This window comes from Priapulus caudatus, unplaced genomic scaffold (assembly GCF_000485595.1).
Source record: "Priapulus caudatus unplaced genomic scaffold, Priapulus_caudatus-5.0.1 Scaffold1441, whole genome shotgun sequence".
NCBI classification, from domain to species: Eukaryota; Metazoa; Priapulida; class Priapulimorpha; order Priapulimorphida; family Priapulidae; genus Priapulus; species Priapulus caudatus.
In genome coordinates, this window is record NW_014578502.1 from 68,082 (window position 1) to 92,216 (window position 24,135).

Consider the following 24,135-nt stretch of genomic DNA (forward strand, 5'->3'; position numbering starts at 1 on the left):
ATTCACTCCTGATACTATTAATCGCGGTTGTTTGGTTGGAATATATCACTACTAATGATTCATTCCGATTACTCACCATACTGAATGTTTCGCTAGACTGAAACAGATCAATTTACGCATGACGATGTACCTTTATATGGTACATATAAAATTTATAGCGTGTTTATCGTTTCGCCTGTAGTAAACCGGTTTTATAATTTCACTCAATTTATATATGCGCATAGAAATAAATGAGTAAGAGGGAATGAGAACGAGCCGACTGATTGCATTATAATAATTTTTCTTAGAAAATTAATAAAATGACAGTTATTATATACGGTATATACGGTAATACGTACGTTTTAGTATGTCTATTTTCTATTTATAAGCAATTAATTAAAACGTCTTTTCCATCCGTGTTTTAATCCGTCGAGTTTTTACCAGATTCTTCCTAATTTTTGTAAGTGAAAACCAATAATTATATCAACCTTCTATAATCACGGTGAAAAGTAAGAGTGAGGCGGTGCGCACCTTCAGTTATCGGTAATCCGTCGCTCACCTGTGCTACTTATTCCTATACTCGCGAGTGGACAATTCTCTCCACTCGGCATTGACGCATGCGCTGTCCGGACGCCCATGACTAGCCAGATTTAGGCACAGCAACTCACCTATTTTTTACACCGCCTTTAATTAAACAAGATCAGAAATTCCATGACACACTTATGTCCCACCAAAAAAATCTTCTTTGACAAGCGCAATCCTTCGTAGTAAAAAGGAGCGGAGTTTCCCGTTTGGAACGCATTGTACCTCATAGACGCGCCCATTGGCGGCGTCCTCGTTGCTTTCTCATTGACCTAATCTGGCTACCCTATTGCGTTCGAATTGGCTGTGCCACTCTACACCCATCTACGTTTCTAGTGCGTTTTGCAAGAAGTCGTGTATGGCTATGGCTTGAACCCCACGTGCACGGATGATTGATGTAATGAGAACGATGGACTGTGAAGGTCACATGGTGTGTCCTACCGTGTATCTTCTGGCAGAGAGACGTCATGAATTTTGGGGTCACAGTCGAGAGAAGTCTGCATATATAGCCGGATGGAGGTAGAGGACAGCATCACCGTCGCTCTCTCTGCCGAAGAAGTTATACCGAGCACAGTACTCCACGATACGTAACCGTAAGTTATTATTGTTATATGCACACGGCTTCTGATTGAACCTCGCTCAATTTTTCACTCGGGCTGCAAATGAAACGATAATGCTGCATGATTACATGTAGCTGCTGATAGTTACAATGATTTAGGTTACATCGCGTTTGCTTCATTCTGTTTTCAGCATTTATCAACGATCAAAATGCGTCTTTATGAGAAGCAGGATATTAAAATGTGCGATTGATTAATTTTGTCAAGATGCGTTTTCAATGCAATATATGATGTAGTTTATCGGACATGATAACAGTGCGATGTAGAGCATTTCCGTACTTAATTTAAATAATTTCGGATTATGTTTATATTGTTTTGAATTTAGGGTAGTTCCTAGAGTATAGTTTGGTATCTATATGGCGTTTGTGTATATTGTAGGAAAATGAGGGCTACCACGATTCTTCTCTGCCTGGCTGTCTTGGTGAGCAACTCTGACAAAGTTTAATTTTAGCGGGCTAATTTCGTTATAGCGGCTGGCGCCAAGAACCTTAGCCTGGTTTGTAAAATATCGGACAAGCAAAATGTTGACATACGGATCATTATTATATTGATGAATGAGTGATTTGGTAGATGGATGGATGGTTCGATGGCTGAATAGATGGATAGATGGATAGATGCATGGATGGACGGACGAACGGACGAATAGCCGGACGGACGGATCGATGAATGGATGAATGCATAGATGGATGCGTGAATGGCTGGATAGATGAATGCATAGATGGATGCATGAATGGACGGATGGATACATGCATGGATGGATGTATGGATAAATAGATGGGTGGATGGGTGGGTGCATGGATGAATGGATATGTGTGGTATAGGTGTAAAAATATCGAAAGTCATGTAGACAGTAAAAGCTTCCAGTCGTTATATCGTCATATGCTTGAACAATTTATAGGTGGCTACCGCATATGCTTACGGCGGAGGCCACAGAAGATATGGTGGATACGGGGGATACGGGGGATACGGAGGATACAGGCGCCACGGATATGGAGGATACGGAGGATACAGGCGCCGCGGATATGGAGGATACGGCGGATACGGAGGCGGATACAGGCGCCACGGATATGGAGGATACGGCGGATACGGAGGCGGATACAGGCGCTACGGATATGGAGGAGGATACGGCGGATACGGAGGTGGATACGGTCGTGGATACGGCGGTGGATACGGCGGTGGATACGGCGGTGGATACGGCGGATATGGCTACGGAAGGCCCGTTTATATTAGAGCCTACGGTCACTAAATTATGTTAGCAACTTCTAACGTTTCTCTAACTTATTTCGACGATCTGCTCAGCGTAAGAATATGTGATCATTCGAATATACCACTGTTGCGTATAGGCATAGTGGGTACTACAACTAAATCTACCGTGCCACAGAACTCTGTCGGCTGAAATCCAAAGTGTAACCTGTCAAGTAATACCAAATTCGAGTTAGCCAATGTAATACCGTTTATATTAATACGTATAGAGCTGTTATACATACGCCTGTCGGCTTTAGCCCATGGCACTTTCAGTTATGTTGTTATAAGTGTAGGTTGGTATATTTATATCTACATAGCCCTATATAATGCAAACCATGTTACGGGTTTCACAGGACCTATTCTGTTTTATAAACTTTTAGCGTTTAACTTGTAATAAATAAAATAGTTCTCTGAATTAATTGCGATGGCTTTATGTTATTGTGGCATTGATCTTTCGGATTGCCTTTTATCTTTGCGCTTTCCTCTACTCTCTCTCTCTCTCTCTTTCTCTCTCTCTCTCTCTCTCTCCCTTTCTCTTCCACCCGTTCTCACTCTCTCCCTATCTTGCTCTCTCTGTCTCTCCTTCCCCTTCTCTCTCCGTACGCCCACGAGTAACAGAAGAGAGCATATGATCACAATGATACCGAATGAGTTGTTAAGCGTTTCCTTATTATCCAGAAAAATTAATTATTATTCCAAATTCAACTCCAGTGCTTAAGAAATAGTGAAGCGTCATTGCGAATCGAACTGAGCGAACTGCGAAACAAATCAGATTATGAACGAAGATATCAACGCGTGCCGGCTGGCATGACGTCTCAAAATCCTGCAGCGCTTATACGCGGAAAAGAATCACGTGATCGGTGCGAACGACCATTGTCGGGAAAGGTCGGCGGAATTCGGCACAACCCGTATTTATGCGTTTTGCTCTTATCTCATCTGCTCTTATGCATGCCAGTGCTTGTGCGTTGCATGCCGGAATTACGCGGAGTAGCACAACGTAAAAGGTTTAGGAATATCACGACCCATCAGTTTCCTAGTTTATCGGCTCGGCTCAAAAGTCTGTTTGAATATCACGCACTTAACATATAAAGGTGAAATTCAAAAAAAATTACTTCGAATACAACCGCTTTGAAGTTTCATACATATTGCTGTTACTTCTGATAGGCGAACATGGTTTGTTTTCACAAAAATATAACATCAAACTATTAACAGAACATCAAAAGTGGGCGAAAACATTTTATCTCATTGAACGAATTACATTCGGTTGCTTTGCTCCATAAATTTGCACTGTTATCGATAATGCATCAGTAGGTAATACATGTAGGTCAGACAATGTGAAAAAGAGGTACGCGTTTAACCGTAGTTTGAAATGTATTTCCGTTGACCATACCTGAGTTTCGGAATCCCACGCGCATGCGTGAATGCGTACGTGCTGCGTGAAGAAATGTCTGCTGACCCGCTTACGCTATTGTGATGTTCGCCTCTCAGCACATCTTATCAGTTCGTCTACGGATGTCTCCACACGTGAAAATACAGTCTAGAAGACAGTGCTCTAAAAGAAACAATCACAATATAACCCACATCTGGTCGACAAACCGCGGCAGAAATCTGCTTTCGTACGCGTGGTCAGTGTGCGTGAGCGCATGTGGGTATTGATTTAGGTCGAGATGAAAGACAGTTGGTAATATCCCGATGGTAAGGTGTGGCACACGGCAAGCATCTCCTTCGTCATTCCGCACGAGCATGTAGACGTCTAACAAAGTGCCTCATAGCTGTCGTTAAAATGTATAGATGCGCGTCAAACTCGGATTTGACCCATTGCCCATGCATGCGCAAATGAATGTGAAATGGGAGGTTTATCATGATGCGGGTGTACGTTATGCTACATCGCCTGTTGTTTTTCTAATCTTGGAGATTGGCGTTTCGGGATCGGCAGGCGATAACGCGTATTTAGTTATGAGCGTAAATGTCGCGACGCCATCACCGAGGTTGGGTGAGCATAGCTGATAACATATACCACGTAGGCTAATCCAGTCACCTCAAGTGTTGCACCCTGTTGTTTAGAACAGGATGTAATGAACGATTTACGACACGAGAGCAATTACAGAATTTCGATAATTGCGCGAATTAGACACAATGTGTATAAAAGGAGAGAGATAAGCCACTGGGGCTAATTTTCAGAAACATAAATAGTTATGACGTGATAACTTTAAAATCTAAACTTTTTAAACGACATCTCACCTGCCAAAGTGATGAGACCTTAGATTTTTGTTGTCAAAACTATTTATGATGCTTCTGACATATCTTGATATATATAAATATATGAATATTTAATATATATCTATATATGAATCTTCTGGCTCTGGCTTACAAGGGGAGGATAATGAAAGCGAATACCGAGTTTCGTAAAAATAGGAGCCCATTGGGCTATTACTGAAAATCTGCCCACCCCTTAAGACTATACTTCGAAGAATAAATGGTCTTGTCGTTTAGGCCTAAACCGTGGAAAGGCTATAGACTTAATGTTCCGCAAAGAAACTATATGAACATTTTATATGCAACAAGAGTTGAGCTTAGCTTTAGCAGAAGTACTATCTATCACAGACACACATGGGCCAAGCTATCAAAACCGAAATTAGTAATTGATTGAATAATTTCATCGGATCTCTATAGTTCACATAAAAATATGTTTATCTCAGTTAGTTCCATAATAAGTTATTAAGTATTTATAACTTATTATGGATCTAACTGAGATAAATTTATTTTTATGTGAAATTAGTAATTGATTAAAAATCAGTATCACTAGTGCATGCAGATCAAATCAAATAAACACATTGTGAACGGAACATATATCTCCAAATAATATTAATTTAAGGTATCGCACAAAAACACTGACACTTGCAATAACGCTATCTAACACTTAGCGAGATATTCTTACATATATCACCTTCTCCATGCTATGTGACTGAAAACAAAGTAACAGTTACTTGTGACTTTATTAGGAATTTTTAGTTACAAATGCATCGTCATGAAACAATCTTCGCAACTACTTTCTCTGATCGCTTATAAAAAGTAGTAAACTATTCCTTGAAATCCACGTATAAAATCGCCCATTGTTTTCCGCGGGTATGGTCACATCTGACGTATGAGCGTAACTGTAACTATTAATTAAAATTAGATTTTTGTCTGGAATATATAAATATCAAGAAATATTTTACAAGCATCGTTGTGTTCTTGTAGTTTGTATTTCGCTTATTTGCACAGAAACTACGCAATTTTTGCGTGGTTGTCACAGCGTGTGACTGACTATGCGTGGGAGGAAGCGATTCCAATTATTTCAATTATTCCTAATTTTTACACGTTTGCCTGTTTGCAATAGCGTATTAAATTAACTAGCTTTTATTGCTTAATTCACGAGAGTTCCGCTCGATATCATCTGAACACATGTGTAACTTTAATGTTTTCAGCGAGATTCAAGCGTGTCGACATTAATTAGGTGAGTCGATTCAGGCACGAGAAAGGAGTTGGTTGGTCTCTCCGTGCACACTCACTATTATCCCCCATTGTTGTCAGATAATTTCTCTTTCGGCCGTTCGCATGAAGGTATTCTTTCCACGCTATATAGGTGGCTATTACGGGGCGCCATGCAGGACAGGCATTTTTGTACTTATAAACTTGACAAAAATGAGTTTTGTGAACACAAAACTCAATTCTGTCAATCCTGTCCCACAAAACTCAATTTTGTGAACACAAAACTAAGTTCTGTCAATCCTGTCCCACAAAACTCAATTTTGTAAACACAAAACTAAATTCTGTCAATCCTGTACCACAAAACTCAATTTTGTAAACACAAAACTCAATTCTGTCAATCCTGTACCACAAAACTCAATTTTGTAAACACAAAACTCAATTCTGTCAATCCGGTTCCACAAAACTCGATTTTGTTGCCCAAATATGGCACACGCATGTAAGAAGGGCTACCATTAGTTTCTTCTGACCAATGGTAGCCCTTCTTACATGCGTGTGCCATATTTGGGCAACAAAATCGAGTTTTGTGGAACCGGTTCGACAGAATTGAGTTTTGTGTTTACAAAATTGAGTTTTGTGGGACAGGATTGACAGAATTGAGTTTTGTGTTCACAAAATTGACTTTTGTGAGACAGAATTGAGTTGTGTGCACAAAAGTGAGTTTTGTGAGACAGAATTGAGTTTTGTTAGACAAAATTGAGCCCTGACCTGCATGGCGCCCCGTAGCTATTGCCACACAGATGTTTCGCGGCCTATGTACGTAAAATTACGTTAATGTCCAGCGCAACCGATCTCTTCTAATTAAGGACATTTTATTGTTGTTGCCTTTATTACTGAGTGTGTGTAGCCACGTCATAGATAGGGCCCGACGGCATGCGCATATAGCAGATAACATCTGTCGCGAAAGGCAACAAATCAGCAAAGACACGACACACATTACACGAAAGAAGTGAAAACCTCCGAAATAAGACCATCGACCGCAGCACGGTATGTGAATAATGGGTCAGCAGTGGCACTCTACAACATCAACCCCAGACGATGCAGCTGCTAAGGCTAACGGGAAGCCGATCGCCCCCGATGCTGGAATGCATTGCACTCTAGATGGTGCGTGCAGATCGGAGCGAACTAGAGCAACCCGTCATCACGAGCCGGCAACGTGCCTTTCTAAAGGGAAAGTTGTGCACAATGAACGCGATAACAAAACCGTCGCGGAGTGGGTAAACACGAATGCACGCACTGGTTGGCATGGAAAATCCGCGGGTTTTTACCTTTGCCCCGATTCCCGCCGCGGTCCGTATGTTTGCGGTCCACCTACGGCTGAAATTAAGCCACCCAAGTGTCTGCCGTTTCTACGGGGCAGCAAAACCAACAATGGTCTGAACGAAGAATCGAGACGTGCGCCTAAATCGAGAATGAGAGCGATAGAGATAACATCACGCCCGTCCGACATCCTAGAGGTTCACAACGCCAACGTGAATAGGCAAGCAAGGGGCCAAACGTACGTAGTCTTCATCCCGTAGTAACGTGGTTAAAGTTCGGCCGCCCGGCAGCGCAGGGTAGAATGGCTAACAACGCGTTGTGACGGATTTTCAAAGCGCTTACACTTATGTAACGACGAATGCAACTGCTTCGTTTTCGTGACGGTGGTGGTCAAGCACAATGCCGGTCATCGGGGCAGATATACGATATATATACCCTTGCCCTCTCCGTCGTCTTCATTCCACTCGCTTATAGCCACGACGTGAAAGAACCTACAAGTTTCAAACAACGCCCCAAAGAGGTAAGAGTAAGGTAAGGCTTGCTATCCATAGTTATGTATTTCTGCTTCGCTGTAAACGTTTTAATCGTGAGATTTCGAAAATAAATACCGCAGCTGGGAAATTAGCCTATTCTAGAAAAACAGTATTCTAGCCTATTCTAGAAAGTAGCCTGTTCTAGAAAGTTTTCCTTTCATGAAACTAGTAGAATTACCTATGAATTCTAACAAAAAGATAAATAATTGATAGAGTGCACGCAGAGGTGAATGCGAGTTTAGCTAAAGCATTCTAGTCTTATCTACACTTAAAACGCTAAGTGTAGATAATGCTGTAATTTGCTTACTATCATGCATATTACGCAATAAATTTATATTTTACCTAATGAAGTATTATTAGAACCGCACTTCATGCACAGCTACGGTATTATGAAGTCTGGATGCCAAATGGAGACGTGTGGCTTGCGTCGAACAATATTTATGATAACCTGTTGCTTTTGCTACAATAGCAGTTTTTACAACTGTATTTCTTTCACTTGTTTTAGACTAAGATGAAGACCGCTGTGATACTCGCTGCTGTTGCGATGCTCGCCGTAAGTACACTTACTAATAGCTACCATCAACAGTTAGTACGTAGACTACCGCGTTACGGATAGACACTCGCGGTTATAGTGTCCATATTATGCCCGCAAAGCTTACGCTACTGCTAGGCGAGAGTATGTATGCTATCAAGAGTGTTATTATCTACTCTTGATGCTATGAAGTGTCAGATATAAGTTGTATCTAATAGCATATACATGCTACCAGTAGTGACGTTGGCATTTCGATGGCATATTATGTATTGTAAAGTTCCCAAGATATTGCAGGCTGAGATTGGAAGTAACTGCAGCAAACCTAAAACGATTTATATTACGGGCAGGAATTTATAAGGCATATGGATAGCGCGACCGCGCGCTTACGAACTCAGCACTGCAAGTGTTATGGCAGTAAATCATTGGTTAACGCTAGATGGCGCCGTTGCTGGTAATATCTTCCTTTAACCGTATAATATATTATACTAACGGGGAACGTAGGATTTTAGTCGTTTCATAACCAGTAGCAGGCACTGGCCATTGTAACCGGTTTGAAACCTTAAAACCTCTAACGTGCAATGCATGCGGATACGCTCTGCACAGCTCACCTTTCTATTCGATAGAATAATTGTTCTCTAAATGCCATCAAATGTGATAATAAGGTAGCATTATCGCAGCATGTTAGAGCCGACGTGCTCTGCTATGCCGCATGGCCTATGGGTTTGTGTCTAGTCTGTAATGATGCTTAGCCGCATTAGTCCGCACGAGATTGGTGCTTGTGTAGCAGGAAAATAGGCGATATATAAACGTAAAAACTGGCTTGAGATGTACGTCACGTCGCCCGGTTAATCGATACGTCACCGCGAATCGCTATCGCAAAATCACATTAGTTATCTAATTGATGTGCTACAGTTCCTTACGAAATAGGTCAAAAAGTTCAGATTTGACCTTCTATAGTAAAAGATTTTGAGGCATAAATTCGCGATAACATCTCTCATGTTTTGCTTATCGTACTTGTTGTAGCTTAACGTCGTGAAAAACTCGTGCAATGTCTTGCATAAAATATACACACAGTCGGCTCATCGGATCCTAAATGAACGAGCGAAATAGCTAATAAGTTTGAAGCAATAAAACGATATCGTCTACTAGCCTTCCAACTACTAGTTAAATAACGGCTCGCTATTACAGCCTGTTCAGAAGGATTGATTCGACATTGCTGATAACATTTCTTACTTTGACTACGATTATCGATAGCAGGGTCAGAGAGATGTAGAACGTATTCAACGGTATGGCTTGTCTAGCGCGCGCACCTATAGACGCTTCTCAAATAAGCAAAAATTCGACCTAAAATAGCGCAAATGTGTTTTTCTCACAGCTGGTTAGCGTAGCATCTGGATCCGGTGGATATGGATACTACGGCCCTAACTTCTACAAGCCCAAGATCGCCTCGTTCGACGGTTACGACTACGTTCCCAGACTATATGAGAACCTCCTTTACCTCGGTTACGGTGGCTACGGGGGTTACGGAGGCCACGGTGGTGGTTACGGAGGCTACGGGGGTGGTTACGGAGGCTACGGGGGTGGTTACGGTGGCTACGGTGGTGGTTACGGAGGCTACGGGGGTGGTTACGGAGGCTACGGAGGTGGCTACGGGAGAAGGTCCTATATTCGTGGTTACGGACACTAACTGAGCAAAAATCGTGTGTATAGATGTCGTTTTTTTCCTTTCTCTGCAGCTGATCAACTTTGCATCAGGTAGTTACGGCCGTCATGGAAATCACGGTTTGGGTGACGTGTTCTATCCCAAAATCAGCTACGACTATTATATTCCACACTACTATCATCACGGAGTCTACCCTGTGTATGACATAATACTGGCATCCCAGGGCGGATACGGTTACGGTGGTGGATACGGTGGCGGATACGGTGGCGGATACCGGGGCGGATACGGTGGCGGATACCGGGGCGGATACGGGGGCGGACACGGTCGCCATTGAATATAACGTGATTAACGACAGTAACTGTGAATTTGAGTTTGAAATGGGTGCTAGAATAATGGAAAGCACTTGGCAATTTCAGTCCGCGAGCCTACGTTTAAGTCACTATTTTGCTATCAACGCAACGATGATTTTATTAGCAAAACTACCACTTGGTGCCGCGCTAACACAATGCTTTACAAGGCGTCATCGAAATGGCGGGGATTTTACCGTAGCTCTGCGCGTAGTATTGCAACATAATTGTAAATACGCGTTGTATTCTCAGCAGAAAAACCGGTCGGTAGTGTCAGATCTTCGCGAGATATGTGCAACTATGTAAGCCTATCGTCAATACGACATTGTAAAAAGCATGTACTAAAATATTTTCGAACGAATTTTGTCGCGACCTACATTGCTGTATGAATTGTACGGGTGTAAGCATGTTTAAGGTGCTTTGCGATGAGTATTTTGTAAATAACCGCATATCTCGAATTCGTAGACATTTTGATATTTTTTTAACAACAGTGGTGTTAATTGGGATCATGGCCGAACTCATGCATCTCGACATTATTATATTAACTCACTCAATGGGACTTCTTGTTTGTGCACGTTATTGTCGTCTGCTCACTCACGTTGTACATACTAGTATATGTAATATTTTTACCTGTTACTGTTATGCAATCTACAACTGTTAACTGCCAATCAAATGGCTATGATTTTGTTACGTTTGCCTTTATACTAAAAAAACTTTGTTCAATACAAAAACATTTGTGTTCGATTTTCAATTTCGCTTATGATTATCACTTTACCATCTCATTATTTTGTCCATTATACCACCTGACTCATCGATTATCCATATCGAATCTTAGTTGGCTCTGTGGTACGCTAGAAGTAAGACGTAAGAATACCACTCACCTACATTCTGATTATATTTCTTCTCGATCATCTACAGTGAGTCATACCTCTCCCGCAGTCCGATTATATGTTCTCTTCCACAAACACAAAGAATTATTACACTACCCTACCTATAACCACAGTCTGACTTGCCCCACCCGCGCAGGCTCAAAAAAATACGTGCCCTCCATATCATCTAACAGCTTTTAAGGTAACCTTGAGACAACGAATGATCCGTCTCTGGAATGTGTCAAACCCTGGACCGAACCGAGACTATGCAGACCTAACTACGTACCTCTGGTTTATCCGCGAGCACACGTATACGGCTCTCGCACTGCGCCGCCATCTTTTACTGGCCACGTAAACAATAGTGAAAACATGAATCGTTGATACATCTGAGAGCGATATTGAAATACGCTTACGGAATCGGCATTACACTCTGAGAATACGCCTAGCATAAATCCCACTGTAGGTCATTTTAATTGATTAGTTCAAACGCCGATATCTTGTAGATGAAACATGAACAACTGAAACCCGCGAATACATTAGAATTTATTACAAAATAGTCTACTCCACACAGTACAATAACGCAAAAATATATAACACAATAATATTCTCTGCTACTGTGATTTGCTGATGCACTTACTACTAAAACCATTCCAAATTTCCTTATTGCAAAGACACGTAAACAACTCGCATTCACGCGTTCACGGGTAATTTGCCCTTCCCTTCAATGGCCTTGTGCGTTGGGTACGTTCGCTATATCCGTATGTAAAATAGGCCCCAAGGTTCTTGTGCATATAAACAGCGCAAGTCCCTAGCACGAACAAAATAGGTGCTCAATTTCGTGACCTGCCTGCCGAATGACAAGGAAAAATAACATTGTATGTTTATCATTCTATGATAAGGTTAGGATGCGGGGATTTTCTGCATTTTTAGCTTTATTTGCGATTACTCTTTATGGTGTTTTATTTTCCGCTATAATCATAGGACAAGCAGCTGCCCCCCCCCACACACACACCTACACACACACACACACGCACGCACGCGCGCACACACACACACGCACGCACGCATGCACACCCACACGCGCAACACACGCGCCAGCGCACACACACACACGCACGCACACACGCAATGCACACACACACGCGCCACGCACGCACGCACGCAACACACACCACACACACACGCACACACGCACGCACAAACACAACACACGACACACACACACACACACACACACACACACACACACACACACACACACACACAGCTTACAGCCCGCTAGGTATAATGTCATCGTCATAATGTGATGACCTGATATTTGCCGACAGATTACATGGTGGGATGAGCTAAGTTCTCTATTTATGCACTCGTGATAAATTGATAATTACCTCATGATATTCGGAAAGGTGATGGAAAACAGAAAATGTATGCGTAAAACGTTGCGCAATCCTGGCCAGCTCGATAAAAACGCTATCGACTAGTCGCAACGGATGTTCACCTCAAGTTACGTTAATCCGGGATTAGCGCATCGCGTAACGCTCGTTGCTTGGCGACGAAATCGTAAGTCATCGGAAGATTGTCTCGAGGCCTTGCTAGCAGTAACCTGACGATGCTGTGCGGGGCTTCCTCTGGAAGTCGTACAGCGATGACACGATTCGTGTTCGCACGACAAGCAGGCAAGATAGGCGGGCGGGCAGCGCATGTCGGCGCTGTGCTGGCGATGACTCTATGCGAATGTAATAACTTTCAGTGGCGGTGTGCGATCATGATGAATTGCGCAACACTGTATGTATGACATGACAAATGAGCTGATAATCGTTAATGGGATTTCGACTCTTCTTGTGCCGCAAGCTATTATATGGCACAATCAATACATACTATTTCTTGGAGATCATATAGACACTCTCCCGGCATCCAAAATACTTCGAGATAGAATTCCTCGAATAATAAAATGTATAGCGTTTATAATTATTCAGTGTCGCAGTTACAACAGAAACCCCCACGCAATTAAACGCGTAATATCGCATAATCTCGCATCAAGCTGCCCTTAAAGGCCATTAGGTTAATATTTATAGGCGCAATGTATTAATACAAGCAGAAACAGTATATCTACATATTTCTCTACTGATGTCATCGTACATTGGAGAATTTTTTTTCCCATTATGCCTTCTCGTTTTGTAATTGCTCTCTTATAAATGGACTGCCACACAGACATATGTTCTAAAGGCATATGCTCACATCACTAACAGATAAAGAAGTAAGTGTACACATCTTATTTTGAGATTTTTTTAAATACTGGCACGCCATATCATAAACCTAATACGCCAAATGAGAAATACCAGCAAGCGTTTCTTATATACAGTGTCACATACCACAGAAATATCCCAGACAAAGAATTACATCTTGTTTAGTCCTATCAGTGTTCGATCGCGATGAGAAAATCTGCTGATGTCATTCACAATTAAATTGACTACGTCACGAATTTTCCATGGTAAAATTTGTAAAAACAAAAATTTCTATTTTTTGCATTAAAAGTAAGAACTAACGATATTAAATATATCCTCAAACTCTCACTTGATAAAAATGTTTTTACGTTGGTTAAATTTGCAAAAATCTAGAAGATTTGGTAATTTCTGTTGTCTAACACTATTCCCCCAGTACTGTTCAGATACTGGCGTCTCTCTGTTTTTCACCGGCAAATTAGCGCATATAAATAAGGTATATAAGCATAAAAAGTAAACAGAAACACTAATTGTATTTTCATACATTTTATTTTGTACAAATAACACACAAATATACTACTTCATGGTGCTAGAAATTCGTGACGTAATCACTTTAAGGCCCTTGCACATTCTCTTTAGTGCTTTCAGCAGCCCCTTGTAGGTAGGTATTACGCCTGCGCTGCTTGCCAACTAGTTTACTGCTTTTATGTCGTGAAATAATGGTCAGTGCTATCGCAGACTGTCGAAACGTTTTTCTTAATTTGTGCTGGTTCATAGACATTTTAATGCATGCGACAGTAAGTAAAAATTTCATAAAACGTTCTGTAAATATGTCTTGTGGGCCCACATCTTGTAAGCTCATATCTTGTAAGCTCATGATCATGACTTGTAAACTTATATCTTATGAGCATTTGACTTGTGAGCTTATATTTTATTAGCATTTGACTTGTGAGCTCATGTTTTATGAGCATTTGTTTTTTGATGTGATGCGGTGCGATGGGATATATACCACAGAAATATCGCAGACAAAGAATGACATCTTGTTCAGTCCTGTCAGTGTTCGATCGCGATGATAACATTTATTGATGTCATTCACAAGGTCCAAATTCTCGTTAGTGTTTTTTATTATAATTATTATTTAACATAATTTTTTATGTTATAAACACTTTCGACGCCTAGTTGATATTTATTGTTCAACACTAACTCTGACAATCATTTTATAGATGTTTCTGCTTGCGTTAGGCAGACGTTCTAGAGTTGTAGTGCTCTTTCCGCCCCAACGGTCTGGGATGCGAGCGTCTATAATCCGTAAAGCTCGGCTCACACGTGAGTAATTTTACTCAAGTAAAAGGATGCATGCGTAAAAATACTCACGCGAAATATTTTCAGCGTCCGCCACACACGTGAGTAAAATTACTCAAGGTATAAGTGGTAATGTAGATCACGTGACTGTGCGCATGATGCATGCGTCAGAAAACTCAACGAAAATTCGGCGCACACGTAAGTATTTTGACGCATGCATCATTTTACTTGAGTAAAATTACTCACGTGTGCGCCGGGCTTTATGTCCCAAATCCCTATAAGGTTGCATCTGGGAGCCCTTCCGTTTAAGTTTACCGTACGATTGCCGGACAAACGTTCAATAAGATATGTGCTAGGATATTCCGTTTGTCTGCTCCGCTAGTTGTCTGTTTTACTCAGCGACAATCCGAGTTGATGTCCCAGAACGCAGGCATCTGCGTAAAAGAACGTCCCGCAACCGTGTCTACTCACGCTAATCTCATTCACCTTGCCGCTTAACTGATAACTGAACACGTCATGGCGCCCGACGTAGTAGCAGTAATTGCGAAATAGCATGCTGGACAATCTTCGCAGAATGGAAAGTGCAAGAGTAACATTCTCCCGCATGTCCGATATTTTCAGAGGCCGGAATGCAATTCTCGTCACTAACGAAATAATGGGTTGTCTCTTTAAAAAGAATTTCGATAAAAGCTGGCGTGTCGTAATAATTACATTAGGGTAATCGACGGGCACTCCACTCAATCATAACAGAACTAAACTAACAGAAACTGTTCAGGAATTCCACCTACTACCTTGTATTCATCGGCTGTCAGTGCTGGCATTTCAAGACTCCTTTTAAGTGACTCTTCTTATCTACACGTTACTATATATAAACAATTACGTGTTTATGACGCGGTAGAACTCTTGTTAACCATGTTTGCGTTACACTTCTTATTATACTGCTGAAGTTTACTTTACGTTAATACAAATGGAATATTATTTTCAAAGAAACGCGGTCAAGCCAGTAGCTTGGCGCAATAATTCAATTTTTAACGATCGCTACAGAAATGTCAGCATTGCTATGGCCGGTATTCTAAGGTCGACAAATTTTTCATAAATTGTCTTCCATATACATGAGAGACAGTGTGCGCCGCATCGATTGCAAACAAACAGGATCTTTAGAGTAAGTTTACAGAATGCGAAACAGTTAGGAGAGTTCGACAACATCATCGTCGCTGTCGCTGTCGCTGCTGTGTCACTGTTACTGTGGCCGTACCTAGAGATGTTAGCGTGGTTAGTGTTGGTAACGATGAGGTTTACGATAGCGATTTCCCTATATAAACTGGAATCTAAAATAGGCTATTGCGCAAATTATCATGTTCCACACTGCCGACCTATTCCAAGGACAGGCATAATACAAAGGAATTGTCCTGACTGCTCGTGATTCAGCAGGATCCTTTATGTTGAGTTACCGTTACAAATTCGCTCAGCGAGCGACGACGCTCGCTCACGTTACACCTACGCGATGGGGTTACACATCTCCACTTACCGCGAAGTGTGTGTGTGTGTGTGTGTGTGTGTGTGTGTGTGTGTGATGTGTGCGTGCGTGCGTGCGTGCGGTAAGTGTGTGTGGTGTATGTGTGTATGTGTGTGTGCGTGCGTGCGTGCGTGCGTGCGTAAGTGTGTGTGTGTGTGTAATGTGTGTATGTGCTGTATGTGTGTGTGTGTGTGTGTGTGTGTGTGTGTCGCGCGCCGCGCGCAGCGTGTGTGTTGTGTGTGTGTGTGTGTGCTTGATGTGTGTGTGGTGTGTGTGTGTGGTGTGTGTGTGTGTTGTGTGTTAACGATACCCTTGTGTTTTAGATATACGCTGTCATACAGTAAATGAATATCGCATATTGTCCCTCCGTCAACAAGAAGAGATCCCTTAGGTTATATATAATTGTACAATATATCGTCTTGATGTTCTCACGTGATACTATACTAACTCGTCCGCGTTATTTCGGAGTGATTCACAATTTTCGCTGCGGCGTAGAAATCATGCACGTGAATACGCCGTCACAATGACCAACATGTCACTGCGTGAGCGGCATTTTCAAACAAGTATAGGCCTATCTCTTAATCCTCCAACTTGAAACATGTCCATCAGACGTGATGACCTTTCGTGAAAGCAAGCCGGAATTTCGCCAGACCGCTCGGCTACCAAGGCTTGCGGATTGACGGTTTTCGACATCATGGCGTTGGCGAACGCCGGCGGCGCAAAACGGAGATGAAAATGAATTTTCGGGGAGACAAGTACTGGCGATCAGCATTCGTACGGCCTTGTCGGCATCTGAGCACAAGCGGCTATCAACGGGCGTCTAGACATCAAAAGTAGAAACTCTTATTTTGTTTTATTATGCGCTCGATTGATGTTTTGCGGTTCCATGCGTTGGTAATAAAACATCGTGGAGTTGTTTTTCACAGGCAGGCATACGTACACACACACGCACACGAACGCGAACGCGTACCTGCAGCACGTGCGCACGCGCACACGCATATGAACACGCGCACGGACACGCACACGCGCACGGACACCGACATGCACGCATACGCACAGGCACGCGCACACGCATATATTAACACGCGCATGGACACGCATACGCACAGACACGCGCACACGCATATGAATACGCGCACGGACACGCACACGCATATACGCACACGCACAAACACACATACATACATACATACATATATACATACATACATACATACATACATACATACATACATACATACATATCATACATACATAAATACATAACATACATACATACATATCATACATACAAACATACATACAATACATACATAACATCATACATACATACATCACATACATGCAATTGCATGCATCATCAATGCATTGGCATGCATGCATGCATGCAATGCCATGCAAGCATGCATGCATGGCATATTGGATACATACATACCATAACATAGCATACATGACATAACATATCATACATAACATACATACATACATACATACATACATACACTCATACAATACATATAAACATACATACATACTACAATACATACATACATACATACTACATAGCTATACATACATACATAACATCATACATTACATACATATCATAATACATAACATACATACATACATCATAGACAGAAAAAATAAAACATACTACATATACATACGAGGAAGTTAATGAGACATAAACATATATACATACATTTACATACATGCATAGCAACATACTGGCCGACATTTGTCTTCACTATGGATAGGTGACATCTTATATTGCTTCGTTGTCGGTTGCAGCGACCATGTCAGACACAAATTGAAAGGCAACCGGATTTTTCCATTAATAAGCGCTCGTAATGCACTTATGTTAACGGTTTAATAGCACACAATATCGTTCATTCCGTTGTTCCTGCCCACGGGAATCTAGGCTGTTCGACAAGTGGGGTAGTATTCACCATCAACCGACTGCCTGCATATTTCCATATACTCTCAGATTTCAGTTACATGCTTTGAATCTATGTACAGGTGTTACACGGGTTTTGCAAACATTAGCCTGTAGTCCCACATAATGCGTTTGGCCTGGGGATCGCACTAGCATTCACGCCAGGATGAAGAAACCACGTATTACGTTGCGCGATGATCGTAAATGCAAAACGTTAATTCGGTTGGCTAGATAGCATTTATCCACACACACACACACACACATCACACCACAACACGACATACATACACACATCACAAACCAACACACACACACACACACGACAACATACACACACACCAACACATACACACACACCACACACACACACACAAACACAGACGCGCGCTCGCATCGGCACGAAACGCGCACTAACACAAACAACAGCGACAAGCACACACAAGGACACACAAACACACAACACACACACGCACAGCACACCACACCACCATACATACAAACACACACAAACGACACACACACAGCACGCACGCACGCACGACACACACAGCACATACATACCCCGCTACAAACACGACGCACAAACACACACACACACACCACACACACACACACACACACACACCCACATACATACACACACGCACAAACACACACCACACCACCCCCACACCACACACCCCACCCATAACACATGCACACACACACACAACACACACACATAACCACACAGACACACACACAAACAAACACACAACACACAAACAAACACACACCACGCAACACACGACAAACACAAACACACACCACACACACACACACACGCACACGCACACACCACCACACACAACACACAGACACACACACAACACACCACACACATATATATATTATATATATATATGATATTATATAGATATATATATATATAGCCCGAAATCTAACAAAACGGTGAAATTATGAATAAAAATCGTATCATATGTTGCGACCTAACGACCGATTTTTTAAGGGCCTCAATTTCCAGGTGGTTCCCTGCCTCTCAGCGGCGTTGCTTTGAGAATGTGTTGTTTTTGCGGATTACGCTGCCGTCCTAAACGCCAACCTGCCGGCGATGGTGCGATGATGAGATTAGTTATACTTCTACTTTCACGCTTCTCGAAAGAATGTAATCGAAACAACGGAACAGCAGCAGTGATCAGGCTGCAAACCCCAACCATATTGGTGACTATTAGGCTACTATAGCTCTCAATAACTAGCGAAATATTCAATGTGTATTTGCAAAAGCAAATCATTCGATCTCGTCGGAGTCGTTTTCTTAGCATTTTATGTGGGTACTTTTCCATTGAGTGCGTTATGCGTCAGTCAATATTACATTTTGATGGAATTACTGAACAAAGCATTCTTCATGGCAGAACAAGTGCCCGCAAACATCCCAGTAAAACGGGTTTTCCATCCAGGTATTTTCAAGCACTTAGCCACAACCCAAGGCCGGCGGTCATACATCCGGTAAATAAGAAAGCGCGACAGAGAACTCTGTATTATTATTATCTTTTCACAAGTTTATCCCGAGTAAAACAGATTCACAAAGCTTGCCTAATTTTTGCCCTTGTTTAACGCCACGTGCGGTATGTAAATTTGACCAAGGTAAATGTGACTTTTGCATGATATTTCCGTTTCAGATAATTTCAGACTATTCAGACTATATGCACCAGCCTGCGTGCGTATTTCTGAGCTTGTATACGTTTCCGTGCGCGTGCATGCGGGTACGTGTGCGTGCGCGCGCGTTTACGTGTGTCTGTGCGTGTTCGTGCATGTGCGCGGCCGGCGCGCGCTCATAATGGCAAAACGACCAGTTTCTACGAAGCATTTGATGACTTGAGTAATTTGGAATGTGAGCTGACCAGGTCAATGCCAAACGACTATTCTACCCTTTACCCAAATTGGTGGCGCTTTGATACTCGGGGAAAATGAGTCTTGTCAAGTTAGCCATGGTCAGGTATCGTCAGGCATTGTAGAAGACAGTTTGTTTTGTAGAAGGTAGTTTTGCGCATCTGATGAAGTGCTAGAGAGGACCACATGCAGTCTACCGTTGAAAAGTAAAGTTCATTTGAATGTGGCTGGCATAGCAAGCATAGTGAGCACTCTCGTGATCGCATCGCGTACAGTCAACATGCATGGCTACGCTGGCTGCGTTGCCCATCTTACTCTTTCACTGAATAAAATAATTATTAGTTTAACAAATTACCGTATGTAATGTTCTATAAACGGGGTTAAATCACTTTCTCCCACGCACGCACGAATGCACGCACGCACTCAACACACATAATATGCAGCGCAAACATACATAAATACACGAAGCTATAACCTACGTAAGATCGCCTTTCTCTATCTTTATGCTTATTAATAGTAGACAAGGACGTAAATGTGCACCACAGAATATCTTATATTATTATTATTTATATATTATATATATATTTATATACATATATATATATATATATTTATTTATTTAATATGATATATTATCATTATGCCGATTTGATTATTATATTATGATGCAAGAAAGTGAGTTGTTCACGGTCGCACGCCAATCACGCTGTTATTCTTCAATGAACGTCTTCTCATGCATATTAAAAGAAATGCTAGGCTGCGACTTGGCGCAACCATATGTTATGCGTGACTAAGATCAAAATTTTGACAGAACCCGTTTGGGATAACAAGGATACAATAAGTCTATCTGAAATGCTGAAGTGAATCCGCGTGGTCATCATTCCAACACGAGTGCCCATCAGATAGTGCTAAGTGGGCGGGGCACGCACAGCCTCTGGATATTTATCCATTTACGCACGATATATTAGTTGCGTTTGATAAGTGCGTTTGTCGTCGTAGTTTTTCACATATATCTTATTGTATGCATATATATATATATATAATTATATATATATATTCTGACTGGAGTACATCGATGGAGATCTTTGTTCTGTACTCGGGCGTGTGCCTTCATGGCATCGATGTGAGCGGTTGCTGTTAGTCTGTACTATAAGTGCATCACGTTCGCTCATCTAATCAGAAGTTCGGAACAAACATATCTGTCTATTACGAACCTCTGATCCAACCTATGAAACTGCGCAGCAGTAAGCTCACTATACTTCGAAACGTTAACCAGTGGGGACAAATGTCAAAACAGATCAAGAATTCACCTGTGTTTAGCCCCCTGATGCTCCTGAAAACCTCCCGCTGATTCTTAGCGAAAGCGGCAGTGGGTGTTCGACGGTCTTTTCTAGGAAGGGTGGTGCGGTTGCCGCGCACACTGCATGCGCCGACACAAAAACGCAAGGTCATCATGATTAGCGGTTTATCGCATTGATCTCAAAAATACTTTCATTTTCAGATTAATAACAATAACGTTAGCATCGACCGTGCTGTGAATGCAGATAAACGTACCAACGCCGGTCAAGAGTTTCGCAATACCTCAAGAGCTAAGCAGCCTACTCATGAATTTCAAATCATTTTATTGCTTCATCATTGTTGTTCTAACTCGGCGAAGGAACCCGTACTGTGTGGCTGCGTGACCTCTTGCGGCGAAATTTTCGAAAATAGCAGACGTGCTTTTAGGGAGCTACCCCATGCATGCCCCCGAGTGTCTGTGGCTCTTCCAATGAGCGAAGCCAAATTGATCTCAATTGTTGGCGGGAATAATGGCCCGCGAGTCGCCCTTTTCGTGCGCCCAGGCGAGACCAACTAATGGCCGCAGTAGGGCAGCGGAGGGTGGGGGGTGCCACCCCGCACAAGGTCGCTCCACGTCAGGCGTGAAAATGCCAAAGCGCGTATTTATCTCCGTCGCGCCGTTTCTCCCACGTGACACGAGGGTCATTCCTGCTGCCGAATCGCAACTATTCAGGGGCCGGGTTAGGACAGAGGATGAGTTAGAATGTAGGTGACGCCCCGCCCTTTGGCATATATAAGGCCCGGCTGGAGAGGCAGAAACACAAACTGCGTCCGGCGGCTTTGGATCATCCTACTCAGACACCGTTTTTGCGTACACACCCGGGTGAGTAACTTGTAATTTTTCTTAGCAAGATCCGGATTCTAGCGCATTGCACATCTCATTTGTCCATTGTTTGTTTTATTGGAGTATTTCCGTTAGGTCAGTGGATATTGCAGTTATATACGCGCTTTCACGCCTACTTCGCTATCTTTTGATTCTCTCATTTCACGTCTGTTTGTTGCGAAACGCATGATTCGCAGAAAGATGCTAGTGCGTCCTGCCATAAGCTACACTACGCAGTTCAGTCGATGCCAATATTACGTTAAATAACTCGGACTTTTTTCGGACGTTAAAGTTAATGCCATGTTATTAGTACGGGAGCACATGAATTCTATGATATCCACGACATCATTTCTACGCTATGATATCTATTCTATTATATTATCAGGAGTGAATAATAATAGATCTATTATTATTCACTCCTCATATTATTATATAAGATTCTCTTCTATGATATCTATTCATTTTCTCTTACAGCATCACCATGAAGAAGTTGGTACAAGTTATGCTCCTCGTTCTCGTTGCTTCGCTGGTAAGACAATCATGTTCACTGACCATGAATATAGAACAGGGCACGTCATTATCGCTGATCGTGTAGTTTTGCAACTTGCGCTCCCTTAAAATACAGCACAACCATAAAATATTTTACGACGACGACGACAACAGCAACAGCGCCAACGACGACCTAGGTTTATGACACACCAAACTTCTTTTTGGGGGGAAGGTCATAAAAGTGGTAGCGGTGAGCGTAAGAATAATACCAGCAATAATATGGACCAAGTGCCACGATGAATCAGACGAAACTAACATACTCAGCTACGCAACTTGTATGTATTGTACTGTCAGACAAAAGGGTTGTGTTTTGCCGCTGGTGATGTTGTCGGTTTATGTAGATTGTATAATGCGCCGATATTATCTCTCCTTATGCGCACGCGCCCATCACCGGGGCGTCTCAGCGAGTGAAACAGGAACAGAAAACTGCCGCGGTCGGTTCGCTCAGCGCGTGGCTGGTAGTATATATTGCTCTCATTCGCATTGCTCTCTAGTTGGTCACCTCAGCGTCAGCACATTACGGAGGCTACAGACGCTATGGTGGCTATGGAGGCTATGGAGGCTACAGACGCTATGGCGGCTTTGGATACCGACGACGCTACGGAGGTTACGGCGGTTACGGCGGTTACGGCGGTTACGGCGGCTACCGACGATTCTATCCACGTTTCGGCGGAGGTTACAGGCGTTTCGGATATTATGGATAAAGGAACTTTGTCTGGAACTTGTTTCGAATGGATTTTGGATTATGTATGTTCCCCCCCCCCAAAAAAAAAGCGCAGTCTGGGCGTCCTATACTAGCTGTCACAATATCTTTTATTGGTTATAATCACTAGTATAAACGTTAGAATAGATCCTAAGATTCTATTACGGGTACATACATAATTATTTTCTCTGAAATATTTCTTTATTTACTTTGCAAAACCTGGCTATTAGTCGCCTATAGTCAGTGAAATGACAGTTGTATACTGCCAATCTATGAAACAAAATATGAGCACGCATTGTACTATTCATGCGAATATTGAGCTCTCTCATACATTTCTGTATTCTTCCATGTATATATCAGATAAAATAGATTCAATTAACCACCACTGGTAGTTTACCAAATGTGTATGACAATAAATCTATTCTATATTTCATAAAATATATCTGCCACTTTGTTATGCTGTTTTTACCTACATAAAGTATTGTGAGTTGATGAGCTGTTATCCGGGATACTCTCTATATAAAAATATCTTTAATGTACCGTGATTTACCTTCTATCGTGATTATCTGTCTATGAATGAGCGATGGGTGATCTAGCTCATGTCACATTCTTCTGTTGGAAAGTCCTACAAAATGTAATTACTCATAGAATAACACCGATAGTACTAAATCGGCTGACCGAATTAACATTGCCACTCA

General features: G+C 42.1%; 2 protein-coding genes and 1 long non-coding RNA gene across 4 annotated transcripts; all 3 read left to right on the plus strand.

Moving 5' to 3' along the window:
- The first annotated feature begins 1,058 nt into the window (after positions 1-1,058).
- Positions 1,059-2,842, plus strand: LOC106816646 (neuropeptide-like protein 31). The gene is made up of 3 exons (XM_014821271.1): positions 1,059-1,154; positions 1,557-1,599; positions 2,077-2,842. The coding sequence occupies exons 2-3, from the start codon at positions 1,561-1,563 to the stop codon at positions 2,422-2,424; spliced, it is 387 nt and encodes a 128-aa protein (XP_014676757.1). The 5' UTR covers positions 1,059-1,154; positions 1,557-1,560; the 3' UTR covers positions 2,425-2,842.
- Positions 2,843-7,379: 4,537 nt separating this feature from the next.
- LOC106816645 (prismalin-14-like) lies at positions 7,380-11,037 on the plus strand. 2 transcript variants are annotated; one of them, XM_014821269.1, is made up of 3 exons: positions 7,380-7,731; positions 8,250-8,297; positions 9,652-11,037. In XM_014821269.1, the coding sequence occupies exons 1-3, from the start codon at positions 7,570-7,572 to the stop codon at positions 9,961-9,963; spliced, it is 522 nt and encodes a 173-aa protein (XP_014676755.1). In that variant the 5' UTR covers positions 7,380-7,569; the 3' UTR covers positions 9,964-11,037. The 2 variants fall into 2 exon arrangements, with proteins under 2 accessions (XP_014676755.1, XP_014676756.1); XM_014821270.1 differs by having other exon boundaries at positions 7,385-7,731; positions 10,013-11,017.
- An 11,042-nt stretch (positions 11,038-22,079) lies between these two features.
- LOC106816644 lies at positions 22,080-23,879 on the plus strand. Its single transcript, XR_001394917.1, has 3 exons — positions 22,080-22,185; positions 22,660-22,714; positions 23,229-23,879. It is a non-coding gene; the product is annotated as an uncharacterized LOC106816644 (long non-coding RNA).
- The last annotated feature ends 256 nt before the right edge of the window (positions 23,880-24,135 follow it).